Genomic DNA, 16,649 nt, shown 5'->3' with positions numbered 1-16,649 from the left:
GGTGATCCAAAAGGGGAGGATTCGGTGTAATAGACTGGGAGCTGTCGATGGCGGGCCCTCCCAAATAACGTACTAGCGGCGAGATGAGGTGGGTGCTGCCGCTCGCGGGTACTCCAGCGGCGGAGGCTGCTATTGCTGCTCCCAATCCACCGCATTTCGGGTAGCGATCCATTGCTCTAACGGGTACGTACCCACCTCACCAGCAATCCGTACAGCTGTACATTAGAGATTGATGGATGGATACCTTGGTGAAACTCCCCCGGCCAGCTGCGCCCCGTGGCTTCCCTCCACTGACGAGAATAACGATGGACCAGGGGCCCAGCCAAGTTTATGCGATGCGTGTCACGGCGCACGTGATGCATGCATTTCCTCAACATGGTTGGTGGGCAAGGCCCGTCGTCATCTTCACGAGGTTGCATTGTCACATCACCAAGCAAGATAGAGTAACGAGAAAAGCCTCCCATTTTGGTACAACATGATACGTACAATAAACGGGCTACCCAACTCCAAGAACAATGCTCAAAAGAGTCCGAGTGCGAATCTAAACAACAAACTCTCACAATCTCCGGAACTTCATCCATCGCCAACGAACCCAATGCCCAAAACGCCATCCTGCCTGCCAAAGTATTAAATATCGAGGCAAGGGCGCATCGAGCAGACACAAGCCATTTTTAAGAGCGGACCAAAGACACATGATCATCCGATCACGAACTCCAGGTCCAAGAGAATCATAGATCATGCCGTGTCCTCCCGTTTCGTGTCGCCTAGTCGTACCCGTCATGCCAAATCATGAAGAAAAGAAGGGGTATTAGTTGAAAGTGCTCTTCGTCCGCGAGTGCACCCGCCGGCCCTCTGCCCGGCGACGCAGCGCCTCCTCCCTCTTGAGGACGAGCTCGCACCACTTGCCCTGCTTACGAGGCCCGCTGACATCGTCGTCGCTGTCGCCACGCCCGACGAGGTCAGTCAGAGCCTGCAGCCAGCCAGCCTTGTCCTCGGCGGTATCGGCGTAGAAGTCGATGGTCTCGCCGTTGTTGAAGCGGATACGGAAGCCCTCCTCGACGAACATGTAACCCTCTTCTTCTTCGGCAAAGGCGGATCGCCGGCGTCTGCCGCCCTTGCCGGTCGTCTCCTTCTCCGTGAGGGCGCGCCGGTCGTCAATGAGACGCTTGGCATTGGCCAGATTGATCGTGGCACGGGGTTGACGAGTGGCCTCGTGATAGGCGGTGAGCTTATGGCCGACAAGCTTGAAGTATCGTCGACGCCAATACTGGTAATCAAGTTAGCACCTTGTCTAGTGAAGTAGGGCATGCGGAAAGAAACTTACCGGGCAGTCACCTCCCTGCTGACTCAAGTGTCCCTCCCAGTTCTTAGCAAGGCGCTCCTCGGCAGCCTTGAGTTCCCTGATGCAGGAGTTCATGCTCTTGGGCATGTCCTCCTCGGTGGATCCCTTGGGACGGGGAACGAAAAGCAGCTGGAGCTCCAACTTGCCAATCTTGTACGGAGCACGGCGAACAACAGCGGTGTTACCACGCTTGCTCTTGACGCTGGACGCGAATGCAGCCTCCTCCGTCGCCCACTCGTTGAAGCAGGCCACGTCTACAACGTACGGGCGGCCGTAGCAGCGCGACTCGTGCTCCTTGAGGCAGACGTAGGAACGAGCGAAGCTGCCGTCCTCAGCAGCGAGCGGGGACAACAGGTCCCAGGCCGTGGGCGCAACCTTCATCTGCCTGGCTTGAGCCGCCTTCTGCTGCTCCGCCGCCAGGCGCTCTTCTTCTTCCCGCTGGCGCATCTCCATCTCCTTGCGCTTCTTGGGTGACGCGAACACCCTGCTAAAAGTGGACGTCTTGGGCTTGCTAGCCTTAGTAGGAGACTGCACGATGACCTTCTTTGGTGGGGGCTTCTCCAACTTGACGTTGAGGGTAAGCTGGAACTCCAGGTCGTTCGGCACAACAAGCTCGAATTCCTGGCCGACGGGGGCGTTGCGCGCAAGCTCGAGCCAGGCGGTTGTGACACAGTGGACACCATTGTCAAGAGTGAGACTGAACCAGGTACGCTCCGCTAGAAGAGGTTAGCCATCTGAAGGCACACGAGGGGATGGGTGGGCATACTTCTGGGGATGGGAAGATCGAGGTCCTTGACACCAAGAACCTTGACGAAAAGACGGCCGCGCTCGCCGCTCTCCTCAGTGGCCAGCTCGGGGTTCAGGTCCTCCTCGGCCAAGGGGTTGAGAGCTTGCGCGTTACTCTCCTGGCCAGGCATGGGCGGAACCGGCCCACTGGTTTGAGGGCGGCGTCTGATGCTCTTCTGTCTGGGTCTACCATTCCAGGGCTCGACGGTCCACGACTGAGGACGATCCGTCTTGACTGGGGAGTTGCCGGCTGATCGGGTCTTCCACATGTCGGAAGATTCCTTGTCGCTTGCCGTCACGACCTTAGTGTTTTGTCGCATGAGGTAACCGCGCTGATTCTTCTTGTTAGCACTCTGTGACTTTGCTTCTACTGAAATGAGTTTGCTTGTGGTTGCGGCCGGCCTGTACGCTTGTCTGGCGGGGCTTCCACTAGCGAAATGAGATGAATCAAGTACTTGGTGAGAAAAAGCAACCTTTTGTGTCTCGATGACCCGGTCGAAATCCTGATCAAGACTTAGGCCAAAGTCGAGATCCAATGTCAAGCTCCGCTTGTTGAAGCTCGAGTGACGCTTCATCATGTAGTCCTCATCGGGGATAGTGGGCTCTCCCTGCAGATCCCTTGACAGCCTGTTGCGGTGGCGTTCGGGAATGGCTGGAATGTCAGGCACCTCGCGACTAACTTGGCGCCGGGCTTCCCTCATGGCAATGATGTCAGAAGGGGTGTTAGATGGTCTGGTCTTCAGCTTAGACCCCGAGGCCTTGATGGTAGCTTGTCGCTCAGGGATCGCAGGGGATTCCATAGGAGGCTCATCAAACATCTCCGACTCCTCCTCCTCCTCTTCCGAGCTGGAGGACATGGGACGATGAATGACGGACTCGGGCGTACCGGGCTCCTCCTCGTATTCATCCTCCGGGTCACCCCATCCAGAACCATCGTAGTCAGGCTTGGAGAGCTGCTTGGGAGTCGAAGGTCGCTGCATCTGAGCCTGGATGTCCGTCATCTTGGGCGGCGGCTGAAGGTCTTCGACCTCTTTGGCTGAAGGCTCCGGAGGCGGCGGCAGCATGAACGACTGCAGACCCCTGGAGAACTCGTTGTCCTTGCCCTCATCCTCCATTTCGGGAAGGCTGTGTTTGCGCTCAGATGGAGCATCGGTGGGGGCAGCAGCCTGTACTACTGGTGATGGCTCTTTCTCGGCCTCGGGCTGGACCTCAGCCTCGGGCTGAATCTCGACCTCAGGCTCGAAAACCTGCGTCACCTCGGTCTCAGGCGTCGGCTCCTTGGCCGAGGCATCATCAGCGACGTCGACCTGCTGGTCAAACATGTTGCCAGCCTTGTCAGACTTGAGCTCCAAAGGTCTTATCTCTGAGGCCATGTTGAATGACTGGACAGCGCGGGGAGTTAGGATATCCTCGTCGACCTGAGTGACCTCGGGCACGCGAGCTGGCCCATCCGAGTAATGGCTGGCAGAATCCGCGTCGTTCTCATCAGCGTCAGAACGTGCGTAGAAGTCTGTGATGGACTCGGTCTCAGCATCCGAGGGCTCGTCGCGGTGGATGATTACACTGCCCTCGTCACTCAGCTCGGAAACGTCATCGAGAATCGAGTCCTCCGTGGAAGGGATGGGAACATCGGGATCGAGCGGCAGAGGAAGACGACGTTCAGGGCTAGACCGCTCGGGACTCGAGCTCGGCACTGGCGACGAGAAGTAGTCACCACCCTGGTCACTGTTGCCGCCGTTGACGCGGCGCATAATGGACTCGCGAGAAATGCGACTAGGCAGCTCGTAGTCCTCGAGGGCAGAGATATCGCCAATGGTGTCATCGGCCTCATCGGCCTCGAGGGAGAGCATGCTAGACTCAGCCGTCTCGGTGTCGGACGCGGGGCTCTGGATCCTATCGCGCTGAGCACCCCGACGAAGGCGGCGCTCTCTCTGCTGCTCATTGGCCGACTTGTGGTCGTCTGAGAGCATCATAAGCTTCAATCTCTCCTCGAGAGTCATCTTGCCGTTGCCAATGCTCTGGATCTCAGTCTTGCTCGTGACCGCCGGCGGAGGCGACGGCAGGCTGCGATGGGCACCCAGCATTCTCTCGGCGGTGGCGGCCAGACCCGGCGAGGAGCGGGAGTCGCTGCGGGCGGGAGAGCCCATGCCGGGCAGGGGAGGCAGGGGACGGTGGTCTGAGGTTGAGGAGTCAGATCGTGTGTGCTCTGCGCGACCAAGACGCGGAGGGAGGGCGTCCGGCATCGGGCTGCCATCGAACGGGTCCTCCACACGCTCGGCGGACTGCCTCCAGTCGTCGGGGCCAACGACTGGCGTCTTGTCTGTGTCTTCCAGCGACGCGTCGAAGCTGTCACCCTCAATGTCATGGTCACCGAAGTGGTAGTGGCCATCCTCGTCGTCCTCGTCATCCATCGACTCGAAGCTGCCTTCGCGCGAGTTGGACCCGATGGATGAGATGTCTGGTGTGGCCATCTCATACTCGTTGATCTGAGGGGGGGCAGCATCGAAAGTGACGCTCTTGGCGTGTCGGTGGAGCGACTTGCCAGAAGGAAGTTCGCGGTCGTCGAACGAGGTGTCGGCCGACCAGGTGCCGGTCTCAGGGTCGAAGCTGCTCTTGAAGTTGCTCCTAGAGAGGGACGACTTGATTGGGGACGCTTGGTCCTTGCCCGGGCTGCGTGGCGGGTTGGTCGGGCCGGCTTGCATTGGGGTGGAAGCCTTGGTCGGGCTCCCGGCCGGGCTGTAGATGGGAATGCTCGATTTGCTGTTGTTGCGCTGGTGGCCGATGCCTCTGTTGAGAGAATCGGAGGATCGGAGGCCATTGATGATGGTTGTGGTTCCGTCAAAGGAGCTCCCCTGATGCTTAGCTAGAGGGCGCTCGACCTGGGGTATTCTGGTCGGGTCGTATTCCTGCTTCTGCTCAAGGGCGAGGATGTTGCTGTTTTTGACGCGCGAGGCTCTCTGGAGGCGCTCGATGGAGGTGCGGCGAGTCGGCGAAGGCGAGCCGTGGCGTCCGCCATACAGGCCGCTGTTCTCCGTGCTGATGGAGTCGAGGTTGCGCTTCTGCCAGAAGAGCCGAGGCGATGTAGTGGTCTCTAGTGGGGACGACTGGAATGGGGAAGAGTCGGTGTTCAGAGTCATTTTCTACAGCACACTTGTTAGACGACATCCTCAGCAGGGACTGTCTGAGACAGCATCCGCTCACCTTGGACGGCTGCTTCCAGCTGGGCGAGTTCCTTCTGTGGTCTGAAGGAGAAAGCTCTGAAAGGGGGCGAGGCATGCCCGTGTTTGCTTTGGCGGGTGTGGGTGATCCCGATGTGCTGCTGCCCTTGGAGATGCGCAACGGGTGCACCTGAGGAGAGAGTGTGAGTGTTGGCCAACAGGGAACGCGCGGGAGAACCCCAGGCGGCGGAGTGGGTAGGCTACTTACAGGTTCCTCAGAAGAAGCCATTGTATGTGATGTTTCGGTGACTGCGCAAGCGCATGGGGGGGTAACAGCCGTCGCAGAGGGGGGATGGCGATCGGTACTGGAAAGTAGAATGCAAGGTAGAGCAGGCTCTGCTGCGGTGCTTGCGGGGGCAGTTTTCGTAAACTTTCGGAGCGGGATCTCGCAATATACAAAGGGGAAAACGCGTTGTCGAGTGTCTACTCGAATGGATGATTTGACTTTTTCGGTCCGTCGCCTCTCGGGGGGTTGATGAGCTGTCAGATGCCGACTCTGGTCGTAATCGAAGGGTGTTCGAGGATATGGATGACTGGAATGTGACAGAACCGAGATGGTGATGCTGGATACCGCAGGGGAGCAGGTGAGGGGATGGGGGGGCAGCGCAAAACAACAGCAGCGGCGCACAGGGGGGGGGAAATAAAATCAAAAAGAGCAATGCCGCCTAAAGTGCAGGCAACAATAACTCGTAGCGTTCCTGACGGCCGGTCGTGAGTTGAGAAACAACGAGAGGGTGAACAAGATGGGTGTTGTGATGCGTCGATGTGGTCGGGTGTTGTTTAAGGGCAACGAGGCGGTATGAGTTGACGTTGAGGCGGGGAGGCGATGATTGGTGCGCGCAGCTCGAGAAGTAAACAAACAAGGAAGGCAGCTCTTTGTCGGTGGCGTTGCTCCTGGCGACCTTGTTGTTTAGTACGACTTTGGGCTGACAGGGGGGGGGGGGGGGGGGGGGGGAGGGGACGAGAGGCTTGGGACGAGGGGTTGTTGGCAGCGGACCACTGGGGAGAGGGGAAGACGACGACGGTCGGCGGGCGACGACCGGGGTGGCTGGCCGTGGGCGGTTGAGTGTCCTCGCTGTACGTGCCCACTCTTTCTGTTACGCTGAGGTGCGCAGCAGCGGTTTTACGATGCACTTCATGTGCTCTTAGCGAGCCAGAGGACCTTAGTGGCCCAGTCTGTGCCCCGAATGCGCCGGCGACGAGCCACTAGAATTGGCCCGTCGTCACAACAGATTGACATACCCTCCGTGTTAGTTGCTGCAGCGCCTGCAGGGAGAGAGTGAGGAAAGCAAGCCAAAAGCAAGTATCCGAGGCAGCGGCACCACACCAGAGAAGCGGCGTGAGATACGACTGCTGCACACGGGAAAAGAAAAAGAAGGATCCTACCAACAACAACCTGATTCAACAACCCAAGGCCGGTCCAGTCTTTTCCGTAACCACCTTAGCATCACGCTTGCTCTCTCCCCCCTCGTCTTTCCTCGTTGTTGTTGTTGTTGTTGTTGTTGTTGAACTATAACAATTCGCCGGGCCAACAGGAGCTGAGAACATGGGTTCTTGCAGTCCGTTGCAGTCAAGGTCATGTCATCGTGATCACTCTGGAGCCCACTCGCTGCAGCGTGTGAAGGCTAGGAAAGCCAGCCCTTGCCCTGGATATGGACCTGGACCTGGACCTGGATACTTTTTGGGTTCCCGCATGTCGTGCTTCTCTCCATCGCATCGTGTCGCGCACATCACCGCAGATGGGGTTGGTGGGTTCCTGGGTTTTCTGGTTTACTTTTTGGGCCCGAGGGCTAGGATGATGAATGAAGGATGGAGCTCGTTGTTGCTTTAGACGTCCCCCCCCCCCCCCCCCCCTCTATCCGTGGCCGTGCTCGCCAAGGGTATGTGTTGTTATTATCGCCGTGTCGTTTGCTCTCCGTGGAAACGAGAGAGTTTCCCGCTCAGCTTGTGTTCTGCTGTCTTTGCCTGTGGCTCAAAAACTCGACTCGTTGCTGTCAGTGGCTGCCATTGTCCATGCAGCTCCCCTGGCGCGGTCTCGTAGTAGTATAAAGAATTTTTTATTTTTTTTCAATTTTCTAATTTCTTGCTGACTGCCTTAGCTTGGCCTTCAAAATGTCAAGTCGTTGTTGTTTTCGTTTGTTTCCCATCCTGTGCGCCCCGACTCAACTGTCGCGTGTATAAAGGTACCCCCGTTGCAGAACTGATCGCCCGGACTTTACTACTAGAGCCTGCACCATCTCTCGTCCCCGCCCCCGCCGGCGCAAACCTATTCTCGAGGGGGAAAAACCCGACCTGCGCCGCAATGAATTGACTTCCCGGTGGTCCTGTCCACGCTCGACTCCAGTCTCCTCTCCTCCTCCCCCTCCCACCCTCGTCTCCGCGAGCCAGGAGCACCATACGGCCGGCCCCTCAAAGCAAATCCGATAGAGCGCCCCTCCCTCCCCTTCAGCCCCAAGAGAGGAGCAATGACGAAGAGAGGGGCAAGCACGACAATCGCCTAGGCAGATTTCCGATCCGGCGCACACCATCGTGCAGGACACATCTTTCATGTACGATGGATGTACGTACACATATACGTAAGTATATCCTACAGACAACCCACCCGCCGGGTCGTGTCGGCACGTAAAAGAGAGAGATGCATGGGACGCTAGAAAGCTAGGCAAGCTAGGCCACCTGCGCCGACGTCGCGTGCCTTCCAGCCAGCTCCGTATGGTCCATTTGTTTCTTTCATCTCACGTTTCCTAGCGCGCACCCGGTTGCTCGTCGCACTGGCTGAAACAGCGTCGCTCAACCGCCTAGTCGCACGGCTGCCGCCGGATGTGACGCCTGTCATCCCAATCCAACCCAAGCCCACCGCAAGGCAGGGATTTCTCGTCTTGTGTTTGACTTTTGATGCGATCGACCTACGGATCCTGCTGTCCCTTTATTTCTTATTCTACTGCTGAGCTCGATTCCACTCGACGCACTCCTCGAGCTTCACCCCGTTGCCCCCGAAACAGTCCAACGCGCTCCCGATCGTCAGGTCCACCTTGCCCTTGCTGAGCTTCTTCACCATCTCCAGATCCGCCAGGTTCCTGCCGCCGCCCGCGTACGTGACGGGCAGGCTGCACCACTCGGCCAGCCGCTCCACAAGCTTCTCGTCGATGCCCTTCTGCAGACCCTCGTTGTCCGCCGCGTGGATGAGGAACTCTGAGCAGTAGGGTTCCAGCAGCTTGATGGACTCTGCCCGCGGTGAATCTCTCGTCAGCCAAGCCCTTGACACACACTCATCCATGGTCGTATTCCCACGTAGCATTAGAACGAACCTTGATTAACCTCCATGTCCGTGATGGTCTGCCACTTGTTCATGGCCACGAACCACTTGTCGTCCCCGCGCCGCCGGCAGCTGAGGTCGATGACGAGCTTGTTCCGGTCGCCGCCCAGCGCCTGGAGCACCGCGTCCAGCCTCTCCTGGCTGAACCGCCCGTCCGGGAACAGGTACGATGTGATGATGACCTTCTCTGCGCCGGCGTCGATCCACTCCCTCGCGTTCTTGTCGTTGATGCCTCCCCCGACCTGCAGCGCGTCCGGCCACGCCTTGAGCGATTCTTGGGCGGCCTCGGTGTTGCCGGGCCCCAGCATGATTACATGGGCCCCGGTGAGGTCATTGTCCCTGTACAGCCGCGCAAAGTGCGCCGGCGGGTGCGTCGAGACGAAGTTGGTCTTGAGCTCTGCCGTCGTGCTGTCGAGCGTCCCGCCGACAATCTGCTTCACCTGCCCGGCGTGCAGGTCTATACAAGGGCGGAATCGCGTCATGTTCGGGTGTGTGTCGGCTGGTTTCTGTTGGTTGGAGAAGTTCCCTCAAACTGAGATCCACGGATGCGTCACTGACCCCCTCCTGCTCAATTTTGTGTGGATGGTGGGGTTGCGATCTCGGTACCGGCCTAACTTTGGTGTGCCGTCATACTCCTCTGGTAGGCTCCTGACGAGGCTGGAACAGCTCAACTTGAGTCTTTTGAACCCATTAATGACACTTTAAAGGTTTCCTTTCTTGTAAAAACGTAACCCAAGAGTTTGAGCTTCATCTTCTCTACTTGGCCGGGTGTCTCTGCTAGACCATGTTCTGCGGTGATGTTATGTGTAGACTTTGACCAAGTCAAAGCTTACATCAACTCGACTCAACCATTACCAAAACCAAGTAAACAGTCGTTTGATTTTCCAATTGAAATGAAGCATCCCGTTTTCCAAACATAGGAGGATTTGATTGAACATTCAGCTGGTTATCAATGGCGTACCTGACTCCTATAACGTTTTCCGGTTCTAGGCAATGATCCCTCATCCTATTTGATTTTGCGTGGGTAACGGGGTTACGGTCGCGGTAGCGGCTGGATGTTGGCGTAGTTGATTATTGGTTTATCGTGTTGCTAACGCCCTCTTAGACAATGAATAAGGCTGTTTCTAAGTCTTCTAGAGGTTGGTCTTCCCAGTGATAGCTATATTTTCATTGGTCAAGTAACATCTGCCTCGAACAATTCGATAACATACTTGAGTAGTTTGCGAGGGAGGACAGTTGCGCAACGATAACGGTTCCACCATGTGGGGAGCCTTGCAAGTAGGGTACTTGTGTAAAAGTTGGGAAAGATTTTGCAACAACGGCTGTGTGTTCTAGTGGATTATGATTTCTCGTTCACAAGTATGTGCACTTGATCCCGAGAAGGTCGCAGGTTCGAGCCCTGCCACGGTCACAGTAAAATACTTTTTGTTGATGAGCCTTCATTTTTTGCTCTTTCCCTTTGCCTGTACGCAACCTATTGGCTTCATCTTACTTTTACGTGGGACAGCAACGGGACATATCTTATCTATCTACGGCTGTGAGAAGAGCTGGGAATCTGACTTGACTACCATACAACGGTAGCCCTTCTTGGCTATCTCATACTTCTCTCCATTTGCATTCCTGTTCGAATGTGCATCTTACTCCTTTTGTTCCCCTTGACTTAAATTCCATCCTCCGAGCCAGCACATCCACTCGTTCCTATTCTTAGTCGTCGATGCGCTGCGTTATGACTTCAAAGGTCGACCAACCTATGACACGGACACAGAAGAGCATAATCGTCTTATCAGTCTGCGAGGAACAGCCATGATTGAAATCTCCGACATTTTTTCTTGCAAGACTTCACGGATATCAGACTCTTGTAGACTCTATGTGGCCTTGTCAAAGCTAGTATGGCTACGCCAGGCTAGGATAGAACGAGAGTTGTACCAGGCTTCGCAAGAGGCCGAGGCGTCAAGAGACATCGAACTGGTGGTCATGGAGATCTCAGCCGGGTGACCAGCATCCTGTCCAGAAGAAAATCCAATTGACAGACAAATTGCGATGGGTTTTCTGGGCGGCTGCGTGTGGCTCAGGGAGATGACGAGGTTTACAAGGTAGTGCCCCAACAAGCCGGTTAGTCGGACGTCGCGAAATGGCTGGAAACATGGCATTAGTAACGTGAGATGACCTCAATGGGGAGACTGATGACCTGCGACTTGAAGTTCACAAGAATCACAAGTGGCTGATTCATAGCCGCCGCGCTACCGTGTCAGTTGCCAGTATATCCAGTAGTGCCAACCGCTGCAGTAAGCCAAGATGAAGCTTGGTTGTGGGAATTACAAGCAACCGGAGGTTCTTTATATGGTTTGCATATATATGAATAACTTCAACCATTCCTTGAGTCACAAATATGCATCTGAACCTATGATAAGTTGCGTCCAAGAAGCCAACAAAAACTGTCGCGAAGGACCACAACATGCCCGAATAACTATCCAAGTACTATAGTTACCCATTAGCGGAAGGTTTACCACTCCGATGAATTTCCTCAAGAGCACCCAAATCAAGAAGCAAGGCGGTTTGACCTAATCACAAAGCCAGTCCATCACATTGTGAAGCTTCAACGCCTTAAGGAACCATCGCCTTCGAGACCGAAACCAAGTCAAAAGTACCCATGATAGGATTACTCGCATAGACAGGAAGGCACCCAAAATTATTCATTCGTTTGTGCCTGGTTTTCAGCTGTCTTTCTGGTTCCCATTTGGAATTTGGCTACGGCAAAGGGGCATCCGAAGTTGAGATCAGACCTAGATCGGGTAGTTTGCATGTAGGAGAGACCCCAACAAGGCAGCAACTACTTATGCGCAACTCTCGTACGCTAGCTTCTACACTTCCGCTTCTTTCAAACCATCGTTCTCTCACTACGAAGTCCTCAGTGTCTCCAACACAGAATCGAGCACTTCCGCGATGTCTGCTCCAGAGGGCACCCCTCGCCTGCCTGTGAATTCTACCAAGCTACCGTACATTGATCCAACAGAAACAAAGACATGTACGCCATGAAAGATCTGTATCAACTCTATGACTGCCACTGGCAGTGTGAGGACTTGGGCATCAGGTATGCCCAGTGATTGTAAGGCTACATAGATAACCTTCCTCCCTTGACGCCAACTGTGTCGGTATGACCGACATTTCTAGAACTACGCACCACGTATTCAGAAGAATACAAAACTCCATGGCGGCCATCCCTCGAACAACCGAAGCGCTGGGTGACTGGGTATCTCCTCCACCTCTACCGCCTGATCGACGGCAAGACCGACGGCTCAGCCAACGGGGAAATGGCGTGGTGTTTCGTCATTGATGTCGTTGAGGACTTGGGACAGACCATGTAGCAGTGAAGACGATTTCTGTCCTCGCGATGGCGAACTAGGCTGGCATCAAGTTACTCATCCGGGCTCTCGAGACGTGGCGTCGTGACGCCCTTAGCGACATCGACATGGCAACCAATAGCCGTTACAACCCCGATTCAGCGACTTCTTGTTCATTGACGAGAGTTCTTTTCGCTCACTTGCTGCAATCCCGAGGAGACGCCACGTGTGGGACTGGTGAGCCATGCCGAAAGATGTGTAACTTCTTTGATTCATGTGCGTCACTTGGACTGGCTTGTATTGAATAGGCCCAAAACGTACTTTAAGAGAGTGCCTATGTTTCTATGTCTGGGTTATTTGACTCATGTGTTCTGAAGCGTCTGAAGTGTGCCGAAGGTCCGGTTGATTATAACGGATGAGTAATGCTGAGTCTAGACCAAACCTATGGCGCCTGGTTTGAGATGGCTGCGAGATTTGAAGACCTAGATTAGCTCTTTGAGCGAGAAGAGGCCTCGGGAGACAAATGGCATAGACTGCGGCAATGTTACAGGAACGACTCCGCAAGGAGTCTAATAGGATGCTTTCATAGCGTGGTTATTTACATGCAGCACTGCCGAATGTGGACTGATGGTGTCAATTGAGGGCTTCATGAACACAACGAACGTTAGAGTAGAACCAACAGGAGGCTATTAGAATATATGAAGGTCGTGTTCTGCTCCTAAGTGACAGCAAAGCCCCAAGCCGTATGACTGTTCAACGTGAGCAGGTTGATAAATCTGCATTGAAGGACGTTAATTTGTAAACTATGCTGTCGCCCTCGGAAGACGTTCCATCTTAGCTGTGTTAGTTTCCAGGCTACGTTATCAACGATCGCGGTGTTGGAATGTCGTCGTAGCGCAGAGTTTGTAACTCAATCTTCTACCTCGTCAACTTCGTGCAAGGCCGCACAATAATTCTGCATGCGGTTGTCTGCTAGAACACATGTGGCTCAACGGCAGCAATTCCAGGCTTAACTCCAAGTTCCCTCCAACCATGAACTGATGTTTGTGCTACCGCGCATCAGCCGCAGCACACCGTCCCCGCGCCGGTCCGCCTCCGCGGGATACTCCTAGCGCCCTGATGCGGGTCCGGTGGCGAGCTGCGCGTCCATTGGAGCTGCGTGTTTTCGCTGGCCCTAGATTATTTTCGTGATTCTACGGCTCTCGGGGGAAGGATCGTGGATAGCGTCGGGTCAACTTAGACTGCCCTCAACAACGCAATCTCATCGGCAGGCTAGGTGGCCTTGGAGGGGCCACCAGCGGGGGCGGCTCTGCTGCCTGTGCTCGGCGCCGAGCCGCCTTCCCGCTGCGCAGTCACCAAAATAACTTACACATAGTTCCCCTCCCCCCCGATATCGCTCTCACAGGCGGCGCGCCGGTCTTCGCAGCCCCATCGAGCGGTAACGGACGCTGCACGTACGACGCCGAGAGGAGAGCGTTATCCACATCGTTCACCGGTCTGGGCCCTTTTCATACGAGGACGCCCAGAAACATCGGAAGCGAAATATTCTGAGATAACTGTTGAGGCCATCTCCGACAGCTGGTAGCGAGGGGGACTCGAATCCACATGCTTCCCGGCCCCGGCCCGGTGGCCCGGAGGGTCGGTGAGCAGAGTTGAACAGGGCTGGGTGGGGGGCATGCATTTACGGGGCCACGATCATCCCGGGCCGGTGGCGAAATGGTAGAAGTGGTCGAATGATGATGACCGTCAAGGGCATCGGGCTGGCAGACGCAATGATGAAGTATGTGGAAGAGGAGACGGTTTTAAAGGGTCCGGTTGAAGTTGGAGAGAGTGAACCTGGTTTCGTAGCCGAAAACAGGACGAGAATCGCCTTCGTTCTTTTCTCTTTGATATTGATAAACCACGAGATGACAAGCCCGCCCGTTTACAAAGCCGACGAGCAGGTTCGACGACAACAAACATTGTTGGAACATTAACTCTTTAGTGCGGATCGAGGTGCAAGCAAAACGGCTCTTTCCATGTGCCCATGATGCCTCTAGTTTTCTTTTACCCAATCCGTACAGCGAATGTCTCAGAAGCGCATCGCAGGATATCAAATTGCCCCCTCTCGCTCTGATGATCTAGGGTCCTCGCCAAGCCTTCTATACGGGCGAAAGCGGGAGATTCCCAAAGACCCATGTCTCAATGGAACAAATTTGCGTCCCTTCGTCCCCCCAGGAGTGCTATACCCGTCTTACCCGCCAAGGGAGATAGTCGCCCTTGCCTTTTGTGCGGGTGTCTCACAGCACACAATGTCTCGTATCATCGAGAGGGAAGAACAACGGTAACGGCAGGTGGGAAAGACATGGTCCGTTGTTCTCCCCCCTCGACCCCGCCCCTTTCACGTTCCGCGCTGATGGCGTGGGAAGTCCTCGGCCGCGCTGCTTCCGGCCACTCGACGAATGCGGCTCGCGATCCCTCGACCGCCAAGACAAGGCTATCGAGATCCCGGCCGAGAGAAGTGTCGGCTAGGGACGTCCCCCTTTGGGCTCTTAAGCTCGCTGGCCTTGCGGTTCATGGGGTCTAGCGTGGCTTATACGGGCCTATGTCAGTCCACTAGCACACAAAACCACGAGTCCCGATCCAGCCATCGCCCGTCGTCCATCGGAAATCCCAGCGCCGTGGGCAGTCTAGGTTGGACTAGGCGGCACCACGGGCCATGAGATGCCAATGCCATGAGCCGCAAGCAACAGGCGTGCGGTGCTACGCCTGCCAGCCCGGCGAGATCGAGAGCCCAGACGAGTGCCTGTGACATCACCGAGGCGCCTGGAAGAGCACTTACGGACCACGATCCTCTGTCCTGCAATGGCCAATGGACCTCGTTGGCCCAGAATTCACCTTCACGGAGCCGTTAGGTTCGAGCAGACGCTCCTCTCCGTGTCCGTTCTAGGACGTCGAGCCAGTAGGCAAGGGTCCCCGCCTTCTGTGTCAACCCTCACTCGGCATGCTATCCCCCGATTGCAAGACGCGCGGAAATCCTCTCCTCCATCGCACCCATGCCTTGCCCACTTCCGGCGGGTGACGACCTGGACGCCGCCCATGAGCCACGACAGCCACTGCCGCGAGACGCTTGCGAGAATCTGGGCCCTGTGGCCGCTGCGGCGTGAGCCGGCGGCTTTTTGAAAGCCTCAAAGGCTGCTCGGTAGTTCCCTGTTGTTGAGAAATTGCGTCGAGCAGGCAAGCATATGTGAAAAGACGTTCTTGGGGGGGAACGCTGGGCTGCTGGAAGGACATAAAGAATTCGAACTGCCCGGATGGGGTTCAGACATTTGGATAGCATCCCACTCACACACACACGAGCATTTGCCCATTTCCAGACCCAAGACCCCCCACACGCTCCAAGGTCTTACACCCACCGGTCTCATCTTCACCATGCTCTGCTCTTCTCTCATCGTCGCGGGGCTCCTCGCCGCCTGCGCCTCGGCAGTCCCCGCCCCGGCCCCTCAGCGGTCAGCCAAGGTCCAGGCTTCCAAGGGCGTCTACACCATCCCCAACGTCGGGACGTTCCTCAACAGGCAGACCTGGGACTTTAGCAAGCTCGCAGACGGTTCCAGCATCCCCGACGGCCTGTGGGTGAGCAACTACCAAGTCGGCGACTCCTACACCTTCGTCCCGCAGAACTCGTACATCTCGGGTGGCTACCTCAACCTCAAGGTCGACGGCGGCCAGAAGTCCAAGCCATACAGGTCCGGCGAGGTCACCACCACCGCGACAAACATTAAGTACGCCTCTGTCCGGACCGTCGCCATCTTCGCCGAGCCTGCTGGCGTTTGCAACGGTAAGAACGCTCCCCCCCAGCCCCCTCTTGGGCACCATTTGAACGTCCAGTAACTGAGACACCCCGCGTAGGCATGTTCTTCTACCGGAGTGACAACCAGGAGACAGACATTGAGTGGCTGTCGGATTCGGCATCAAAGAGCAACAACGGCAAGCGCCAGCTATGGTTTGCGAACCAGGCCTCCAACTCGAAGACCCAGAAGTCGGTCAAGAGCGTGACTCCGCCCGCGAACCCAACGTCCACCGAGCACGAGTACCGCCTCGACTGGGTGGCCGGCGCCGTCCGCTTCTTTGTCGACGGCGTCCAGATCTGGGAGAGCAAGCAGAACGTCCCCAACCTCCCCGGGCCCTGGGTCTTCAACAACTGGGCCGACGGCGACAAGGGCTGGAGTGCTGGCCCTCCGGCGACAAACGCCATCTTCAGGATCAAGTCGATCGACATGTACTACAACACCGCGTAGGGCGGATGATGGGAAGGGTCCTGTGCAACTTTTGCAATGACGATTTTGACGGTTCTTGGGACATATTAAACAAAACGAGGGACATAATCATGAAGCAAGGGGTCTTGGCACGGGTTTAAAGAAAAGGACATAATGACTAATGGGGGGAAAGGGGCAACACTCATGAGGTCAGGGTGGTAAATTCTTATGATAACGAAACCAAATGAACAAATTTAATCAACAGACCGGGCAATATCATGGTCACAAGTGAACCGTCAATAACCTTACCCGGGATGCCATGTGGCGAGGAAACGGGCAAAGTCACGAGAACGCACAACTTGCCAAGAGTAACAAATACCCATAGCAGCGGGATTACGAAATCCGCGCATGTCA

The 16,649-nt window shown here is 55.9% G+C and overlaps 3 protein-coding genes and 1 non-coding gene across 4 annotated transcripts; 2 read left to right on the top strand and 2 right to left on the bottom strand.

Moving 5' to 3' along the window:
* Nucleotides 1-808: 808 nt before the first annotated feature.
* ColSpa_08213 (bud site selection protein BUD4) lies at nt 809-5,575 on the bottom strand (the record flags this gene model as incomplete). The annotated part of the gene is made up of 5 exons (XM_049274425.1): nt 809-1,267; nt 1,325-2,058; nt 2,109-5,232; nt 5,330-5,476; nt 5,555-5,575. The coding sequence occupies 5 exons, from the start codon at nt 5,573-5,575 to the stop codon at nt 809-811; spliced, it is 4,485 nt and encodes a 1,494-aa protein (XP_049130382.1).
* A 2,706-nt stretch (nt 5,576-8,281) lies between these two features.
* ColSpa_08212 (1-(5-phosphoribosyl)-5-[(5-phosphoribosylamino)methylideneamino] imidazole-4-carboxamide isomerase) lies at nt 8,282-9,141 on the bottom strand (the record flags this gene model as incomplete). Its single annotated transcript, XM_049274424.1, has 2 exons — nt 8,282-8,568; nt 8,652-9,141. 2 exons carry the CDS (start codon nt 9,139-9,141, stop codon nt 8,282-8,284), a joined length of 777 nt encoding a protein of 258 aa, XP_049130381.1.
* An 838-nt stretch (nt 9,142-9,979) lies between these two features.
* ColSpa_tRNA_218 lies at nt 9,980-10,070 on the top strand. The gene is given in 2 exon segments: nt 9,980-10,017; nt 10,035-10,070. It is a non-coding gene; the product is annotated as a tRNA-Val (tRNA).
* A 5,341-nt stretch (nt 10,071-15,411) lies between these two features.
* ColSpa_08211 (beta-glucanase) lies at nt 15,412-16,277 on the top strand (the record flags this gene model as incomplete). Its single annotated transcript, XM_049274423.1, has 2 exons — nt 15,412-15,817; nt 15,889-16,277. The coding sequence occupies 2 exons, from the start codon at nt 15,412-15,414 to the stop codon at nt 16,275-16,277; spliced, it is 795 nt and encodes a 264-aa protein (XP_049130380.1).
* Nucleotides 16,278-16,649: the final 372 nt, after the last annotated feature.

Source organism: Colletotrichum spaethianum (assembly GCF_022836535.1).
Source record: "Colletotrichum spaethianum MAFF 239500 DNA, contig21, whole genome shotgun sequence".
Taxonomy (NCBI): Eukaryota; Fungi; Ascomycota; class Sordariomycetes; order Glomerellales; family Glomerellaceae; genus Colletotrichum; species Colletotrichum spaethianum.
The sequence above is the reverse complement of the archived record's forward strand: the minus strand, read 5'-3'. Positions and strand labels throughout refer to the sequence as shown.